The 8,483-nt window shown below is 49.2% G+C and overlaps 2 protein-coding genes across 2 annotated transcripts in view; one reads left to right on the plus strand and one right to left on the minus strand.

Annotated features, from left to right (window-relative positions):
• Positions 1-637, plus strand: part of SMARCB1 (SWI/SNF related, matrix associated, actin dependent regulator of chromatin, subfamily b, member 1) — a 9,352-nt gene extending 8,715 nt beyond the window's left edge. Inside the window, exon 9 of the mRNA XM_009076339.1 lies at positions 269-637. Within this exon, the coding sequence (XP_009074587.1) occupies positions 269-308 (40 nt within the window). The 3' untranslated portion in view covers positions 309-637. The remainder of the gene's footprint in view (positions 1-268) is intronic.
• Positions 638-3,715: 3,078 nt separating this feature from the next.
• DERL3 (derlin 3) lies at positions 3,716-8,441 on the minus strand (the record flags this gene model as incomplete). The annotated part of the gene is made up of 6 exons (XM_009076340.1): positions 3,716-4,339; positions 4,890-4,980; positions 5,456-5,651; positions 7,091-7,184; positions 7,687-7,760; positions 8,379-8,441. Coding segments are annotated over 6 exons (633 nt in total), but the record flags the coding sequence as incomplete, so codon positions are not given.
• Positions 8,442-8,483: the final 42 nt, after the last annotated feature.

The raw sequence follows: 8,483 nt of genomic DNA on the forward strand, positions 1-8,483 counted from the left end.
TCATTTTGTTTATCAGCTATGGCTGATTGAATAGTGTTCAGTAGCAATTGGTTTAATCCAAGTTAATGGGTAAAAGTGCCCTAAAAGCTGTTGCTGAAAATAGTGTCTTATCAACAGGGGCACTCTCAGGTGAGTGAGGTCTACCTAGGCAATAAACCTGTCTGCAGAGCTCACAAAGCTGTGGCAGCCTCCCCGAAAGTGTTGGGTTTGGTAACACCTCCCATGACTAACACAGCACTTATTATAACTCTCTCTTTTTCTCCTCTAGGCGCATGAGACGTTTGGCCAATACTGCTCCGGCCTGGTAACCTTCCTGTTGTGACACTGGTGCTCTTCCTACAGACTTTATCCCTACTCCTTTCCCTAAATGGATCTAGGATTGGCAGGGGTCTTTCTGTCCCTGAAGGGGACACACATTCCACTTGCCAAGAGTTCCCAGTACTGCTGACTCCTGCCCCCACCCCCTCCACCCAAATGCCACGTACCAAGAACACTGCATTAGCAGCGTGATCTAGCCGAGACCCACGGCAGGTGCTGGAGCCCTTATATACCTGTGTGTGGACAGTGTAAAGATTCTTTTGTATAGGTGCAACATGCACTATTAGGACAACTTTTTAAATAAAAGGAATGCATACTATTTAGGCTGAGTTCAGTAAGTTTGAATGAAAAGTGAATGTCACCATGCTTTGTGCTGGTTTGGTAACTGAGCAGTCCCCAGGCCTAATGTTAATGCTTTTGGGTACAGTGCTGCACACTCACATGCATTCAGTTTTCCTGCGTGCTTTACTTCAACAGGTAAAACAGCCCAAAACCTTTTGCAGTATGGGAAACTGAGAATGAAACTTAAAACTAGAAGCAGCAAAGAACTAAAGGATTGGTCTGTTACTACCCTTGGCACGGTCTAATGAACTCAGTGAGATATTCAGGTGCTTTACTTGACAAGGTAGAACAGTTAACTGAAATCAGAGACTTAAGTCAATCTGGTGTGTGGTGAACCCTTGTTTTCTGTGCAGACTGCATCTGGAAAACAGTTAAGTCTCTGAACTGGTGCAGCAGTTGAAGTCTGTAGTCACTGAGACTGCAGCTTCTCTACAGCCAGTGGCTTTGCTGCGGTCACCACCAGAACACAGATGCCAGCTGTAGTGCACAGAGCCCTCAAAGCAAAATGGGTGTCTTGAATAACCTTATAGCACTGTACTGTCAGGATTTGTAACCCTCGAAGCAACCTATCTTTCCCTGTGGAATGTAAAAACAAAATCCATTGAAGTGAGATTAAAAAACATCCAAGCTTGCTTAAAAACTAATTAGAATCAACCTTACTGTTGAGGTACACCAGGTCTTTGATACAGTTCCTAGCATTCACTGCCAGAACTGATGAGTAGTGCAAGCAGGGCAGATTTTGCTGGCAGCCTGACAGTTACGTTCAGGCCTTTATGATAAAGCCATAGGTTTTATGATCCTTGCTGATCCACCCACACTGCTAGCACAGTCAAAAAACACTTTCTGGCCTTAATTTATCATGTTTAGACTTGAGTAATAACAGAGCCAGTTCTGATTCCTGGGTGGGAGGAACTTTTTCCGGATGTTAGTCTGCAGAAACCAAAAACTTGCAATTTAGCAATATTATTCAGTCTTATCCTAGGCTCCTGTGCCAGAGTGGTACTCTATCCATTACTCCTTATTAGAGAGGTTGAAAGGTTATTTGAGCAAGACAAAACCTGGGACTCCTGCCACATCTTAGCCTCCCATGTAGAGCACATATGTTGTCTCACAGACATAAAAACTCCAAGTCTTCCTGAGAACACTTCAGCCTCCCTTTGTTATATGACCAGGGACCACTGCCAGCAGCCTCTTCAGGGAATTTGACTGAAAAAAAAGAGTGTGAAACTGCCATAGCCTTAAACTAGCATTCTGATGCAGTTTTTTTTAATTGCTGTGAAGCTTGTGGTTACCTAATCCTAAAGTTCACAACAAGGTATGGGTACACAAGGACTGCAGCACCTCCCTCTGCTTCTCAAGCCCCAGAGAGGCTGTAGGAATTGTCCCTCTAAGCAGCCAGGGGAAAGGCAGAACCAGACCAGGGGACCAACTCCCAGAGAACTTCAGTCAGCTTTCTCCATGTATTAGGACTACTGGGTGTGCTGGTTTGAGCTGAAGTAGAGTTAACTTTCTTCATAGAGGCTAGTATGAGGCTATGTTTGGGGTTTGTGCAGAACACAGAGCTGATAATGCAGAGATGTTTTTGTTATTGCTGAGCAGAGCTTACACAAAGTCAAGGCCTTTGCTGCTTTCCATACTGCCACGCTGGCAAGGAAGTTGAGGGTGCATGGGAGATTGGGAGGAGACACAGCTGGGACAGGTGACCCAAACGGACCAAAGGGATATTCCATACCATATGACATCATGCTCAGTATATAAGGTGGGAGGAAGAAGGAGGAAGGGGGGACATCTGGAGTGATGGCGTCTGTCTTCCCAAGGAATCGTTACGTGTGATGGGCCCTGCTCTCCTGGAGCTGGCTAAACACCGCCTGTCTTCAGGAAGCAGAGACTTAATTACTTGTTTTGCTTTGCTTGTGTGTGCAGCTTTTGCTTTCTCTATTAAACTGTCTTTATCTCAACCCATGAGTTTTTGTAGCTTTTACTCTTCTAATTCGCTCCCCCATCCCATTGGTGGGGGAGTGAGTGAGTGGCTGTGTGGTTCTTGGCTGCTGCTGGGGTTAAACCACGACCCTGGGGAATAGATAGGAGCAGCTTTCCTCCACTACTGTGATTACAGACAACTCACTGGGTTAATCTGGTACCCTAGCTAAAAGCATAGCCCAGCCTTTGCGTTTCTGCAGACTTCAAAGACAAATTCTCTGGAGAGTGAAACAGCAGTTCTGTATCAGGTCATGAGTGAAGTATCTGTCAAGTGATACTGCTTAGCCCTTAGTATCACTGGGTCTTCTAGAACAAGATTACCACCCAGACAGGGCTTTAATCCTCTCCCTAGAGGGAAAGATAAGTGCAGTAGAAGAGTTTGTTCAAATTACATCTGATTTTCAATAAAAAAAACCTGTTTTCATGGAAAGGCCACAGAGGAACAGAGACTGTGTGTGTGTGCATTTCAGACTTATCCCCAAGGCTCCTACATAATTCTTAATCAGATGCTGGTTACTCACATTTCTCTTCATAGTTTGGTGGTGGCTTGCAAGTTTGCCTGAGCAGACAGCAACAGTGTCAAGTGAGCTGTCCTAAGATATGACATTTGCAGATTTACTCTGAAGGCCTTGAGGTCGGGTATGAGCACAGTGTGTACTGCCTTAGCAAGAATGATCAAATCTGTTCAGCTGTCAGGGGAGGGACTAGCATGTTTAGTTTTCCTCTGAAACTCAGATGTTTAAGTTTCAGAACTAAAAAATTCAACAAGAGTGGAATTACACTGCAGGTGCAGACAGTCTTTATTACTAGTGTCAAGTGCTGCTTCCAGTCACTGCCTGGATCAAGTGTCCAGCTCCGTCCATTGTCTTTTCCCAAGCACCCCTTTCTCCAGTTAGACACCCCACACAGTCCTCAAGCTCCGCAGCCCTCCTGACAGAAGAGGGGAAGGACATCTTCCAGCTAGCCTGAACTCTGCCTTGCCCACCAGAAAAGAAAAATCCCAAGCAACATGGCAGTTTTGAGCAAATTCCTGATGAATTGCTGCCTCTGCCCCTGGCAGAAATGGACACACAACTGAAAAATAAAGACTTTAATGTAAAGACTCCTTTGGAAACAATCACCAAAAAAAAAAAGAGTGGGGGACTTAAAGGAAAGGAAGAGGTGAGGCTGAGCTGCATTCTACCATGGTACAGCTGAGAATACTACTTCATTGAAAGCCCACAGAGAGGTCTCACAACAGTGAGGGCCAGGTGAATTAGTCTTTGTACAGAGGGCAAGAGTGACCTGGCACATGGCAAGTCATTAACAGCAAGAGAAGGAGTAACTGGTTTAAAACCCCATTTGATACTTAGTCCCCACCAAGTAACTGAGAAGCCATCACAGCTTCCATCCTGGTCCCTAGAACACCTCCAAAAGCATTCATCAGTTCTCACGTGGAACCACTTGGTATAAGGGGAGGATGTGTTACCCATACAAACAGCGACACATTACATCGGAATGGCAACTGGTGTTATTCCAGTAGATCTCTGGGCCACAGCATAAGTCCAGCTGGAAGAGAGGAATCACACGAAGAAGTCCCTTGTGTTACTGTGGATGCTGCTGCTCGTTCTGGTCTTGGTCTCTAGGCTGGTGTTCTGCACGATCCTCAGGGAGAGGATTATAGTTGGGATCCTCTTCAGGTGTGTCAAATACCATCTTCCTGGCAAGGGACATGCCCATCCCATCAGGCAGGCAGGTTAGGAAAGTGAGCTGAGGATGACAAATGCCCCAGCCCTCCTAGGAACACCCCGGTCTTTCACAGGGCCAGCTGTAAGCCACAGCCACCAGCCTACTGCACCACCACCAACCATTCTTTTGCCCAGCTCAATACACAATGACAGTACCTGCTTCCTTGATCTCTAGGTCAGACTTGATCCTTAGTGCATGAAGCAGAACATATTCTGCTTTCTTAGACTACAGACATACGTCACAAAAAATCCTACCTGTATCTAGCATTTCTACAAGCAGTAAGAACATACAGTTCTACTAGCAAAGCTGAAGGTATCAGCACTTGCTGTGTAGGCCCTGTGTACACATGTATGTGATGTGCAAATAATGCAGCAGAGACATCAGCTGAGGGGCTGAGGTGCTGTCAGCATGCCACTGTGTCCTGTGGTCACCCCCCATGGTCACAGACCACAGTTTGCTATGGAAGTGAGCCACGTTGGGAAAGTCCACAGCAAAGCCCAGAAAGAATCAGCTTTACTTACAGAAAGCCAGGGGTTAACAACAACTTCTTTCCTCCAGGCTGGTTGGGGAAAACATCTTCCAAGAAATAATAGATGTGACCCACTGCAATTCCTGGGGAAGAGATGCCACCAAGGTCAGGTGCAGCTGTGACTCCTTTGCCAGCAGAACCGGAACTGCTGGGAGCCTAAGCAGGATAAAGCTCCCGGAATCCCCCAGCTGTGTACCCACACCCAGCTCCCACCAGAGCCACAGATGCTGAAGTTTGCTGTGATCAGCACATGGGCAGGCAGGGAGCCCGTCAGCCCGAAGGCAGCACCAGATGCCCAGGAGAACAGACACAGCAGAAGGGTCAGGCAGAGCTCACCATACCCAACTCTGTCCCTGAGGAAGGCACACCAAAAAGCAGGTCACAAGCAAGAGCCCAAGCTCAAGCCTGGCCACCCAGCGACCCCAGCCAGCTCACTTGAGGAAACCCATCATCTTAAGATGAAACCAAGGGGTTAGTGCCCCAGTAGCACCTGTGAGAACTGAGAGTGCTGTGGCTGCAAAGTGCCCTAGTTCCCAGCACCCACCAGCTTTGACTTACCCAGCAAGTCAATGATGATGGAGTTGCCCAGGAGCAGAGAGAACCCCATCAGGACCCATGGCAGGAAGGGGGCTTGGAAGTTGAGAAGCCCAAAGAAGTTCATGCGGATATAAGGGTTCCTGCGACTCCACACGTACACCAGCATGATGGTGAAAGCCTGGCCCAGGAAAAACAGGCTGGCAAAGAGTCCAAATAGCTAGGAACTACCGAGTCAAGGAAAAACAGACCCACCCTGTGCACCACCTCCAGGCAGCACAGGGTGCCTTGTGACTAAGAAACCCAAACTTAAGGTAGCTGATCACAACGTTCATGATATTACCCATGGTACCAAACCCTTCCAGGCCTGGCTGAGACGCACTGACCACTCTCCCTGAACACATTTCTCTCCCCTCCCAGAACAAGACCCTCTGGAGTGGCATGTACAGGTTGTTCATCCCATAAGCTGATGTCTACAACCAGGGACCAGACACCAGGGAGTTCATATAATCACTTCTACAAAATGAACATCAAAATGACCTTCAGAGAAGGGTCTTCACAGTCTTACAGCACTTAGTACAATGGCACATATTAACAACTAGCTCACATCCAGTATCTGTCTTCTACAGAGGAATTTCAGAAGGAAAATGGCTCTTGCAACTCACAGCCCTCTTCTCCAGGACACAAGGAGACAGACAGAGGCAAAAAATACCCCTGCCCTTGCTGTAGTTGAATTCCAAATCCATCTTTGGCTGAGCATGTGGCTGCTACAGGCATCTGGACTGGCCAAACACATGAGAGTGGCCAACAGCCATGAGAGTTCACACAGCTTCATAGAGAGCTGTGTGGGGACAGCAGTGCTCTGAGCCACCTGCGTAAGACAGCGGAAGACACTCAGAAAAGGTTTATGCTTGGGAGGGAGATATTTCTCCCCAGTAGACTACTTTGTCCTACAATAAAAGAACCCCTTAAGATGTGTGACAGTACCTCCAGCCACCAACAGACTGCAGGGACAGAGTGCTGGGTTTGCACTGCCTGACCTGCTGACAACAGAGAGTATGTAGACACCCCACTCCTTGTCCTCATGGCTCCATGCTCTTGCCTTCATCTGCACTTGTTTTCTGAGCCAGCCTCATGCAATCATAGCAGTGCTCCAGCACGCTCCACCCACCAGAGCTCAGGAGTGGCCCTGCTGCAGCTGGACCAGTTCTCAGAGTGTTACACGTGGCTTCCTTTCAGGCTGAGCTTCCCAAGCACACTGCCACACGTCCTCTTCTGGGAGCAGGCAGCCCAGCCCCTTGCCAGGTGCATCAGCACTTCTGTAGACACGAACACAACCACCGGCAGCTTCTCCTGTATTTCGCTCTGCTCTAGGCACACTAGGTGAGGCACAGGCCAAGACAAGGCTGGGCAAGATGAGGAGCAAAAGCTGTGTCACACAGCCAGAATCTGCCCCTCCACATGCTCAGCAGAGCTCTCCCACACATGAGCCTAGCAGGCCTGGAGCCCCACAGCACCAAGAAGGTTCACAAACCTTCTTGGTGCTGCTCAGCAGGCAGGTACCTGCTCCAGACCACACACTACAGCTAGGATGCAGAAAGGTAGCAGACAAGCCCCACACTGTTCACAGCATCTCAGAAAACCAACTCAGAAGGATACTGTCATGAGAAACCCTCCAAAGAGGAACATGAAGACAAAGTCAGCCGTCCTTCCACGGAAGGAGCCTTCTTCTAGCATGCGGCAGTACCTGTACCTGAGAGCAGGAGAGAAGGAAGGGGTTGCAGTATAGGAAATTAACAGCTGTCCACCCAGAGTCCCCATGGCATGACTTCCTGGGAGTAAGCCACTGCAAATTATTTCATCACAGGAAGCTTTCAGCCAGGTGTCCAAGTCCCAGAGCAGAACAGTGCAAACTTCACCTCACACCACTGGCCCCAGGGCAAGAAAGAGACATCTGCTGTGCTCCAGCCAGAGCTCACCCCAGGAATAGGCACTGCCCTCCAGCGTGGGCTGCAGCAGCACTGCCAGCTTCCTCAGCCTTTCAGCAGGGGCTGCCCTGCAGCAACCAGAGGTGGAGGGGCAGGAGCAGGGCACAGTTGTTAGGGGAATGGCATCAATTCAGACCAAAGCAGCCAAGCAAAGAACCCCCACCCCTAGCCTGCTGCAAAGGCAAGTCAGCCTGGGGAGGAAGATGGATGGGGGAAAGCACATCTAAGCCAAAACAGGAGCAGAGAGCTCCTGAAACCAAAGGATACAGAAATATCATGTTGAAAAAGAAACTGAATCCCAGGGGCCCAAAAAAGAGGAAGTTGGTGATCAGCCTCCATATCTGAAAGAGAAGAGAGGAAAGAGAAAAGGAGGTGGACAGAGAGGTCTCTCCCCATCACATGGAGAGCAGCCCATCATCCTATCCATGGGGGATGCCCAGTTATGCACTTGTCCACACAGATCCATCCCACGACACTTGACAGCTGCTCCACCCTTGTCTGGGACCTCCCTCCACTGCCCACATCAGAGTATCCTGCCTTTCCAGGTGGGGGAAAGGTTTCTGGAATTGACAAACAGCCACGATTCAGCACCCGGGGCCAAAGTAAATCACTGTTCACACCCCTGTACAGTAAAGCCTTCGTCAACCAGCCCACAACAGCTGCCACACATCTATAGTGTCACACAGAAGGAAGAGCTGGGATTTGAGTAAAGTAAAAAAGGAAATGCCAAGATGGTGCGTGCCAGGGAAAGGCTGCAAGGAGACACCTCCATCCAGGCACTTGTGACAAGCGGGGACACTGTGCGGGTGACCCAGCTCGAACCGATCAGGGAAGGTTGGAGTAGTGTGAAACGAGCCCCTCGGGATGACACAGCACTCCCCGGGGAGCAGCACACCCAGCGCCCGGACCGCCGACCCACCCCTCGCCGGGAAGGGGCACGGGGAGGGGCAAGGCCTCACCTGGAACTTCCTGAAGATGAGGTCGGGGTTGAAGTACAGCTGGAAGGGAGTGATGAACTCCAGCTGCTGTAGGAGACAGGCAGAGCGGCTGCCATCACTCGCCGC

Source organism: Acanthisitta chloris, unplaced genomic scaffold (assembly GCF_000695815.1).
Source record: "Acanthisitta chloris isolate BGI_N310 unplaced genomic scaffold, ASM69581v1 scaffold31236, whole genome shotgun sequence".
Taxonomy (NCBI): domain Eukaryota; kingdom Metazoa; phylum Chordata; class Aves; order Passeriformes; family Acanthisittidae; genus Acanthisitta; species Acanthisitta chloris.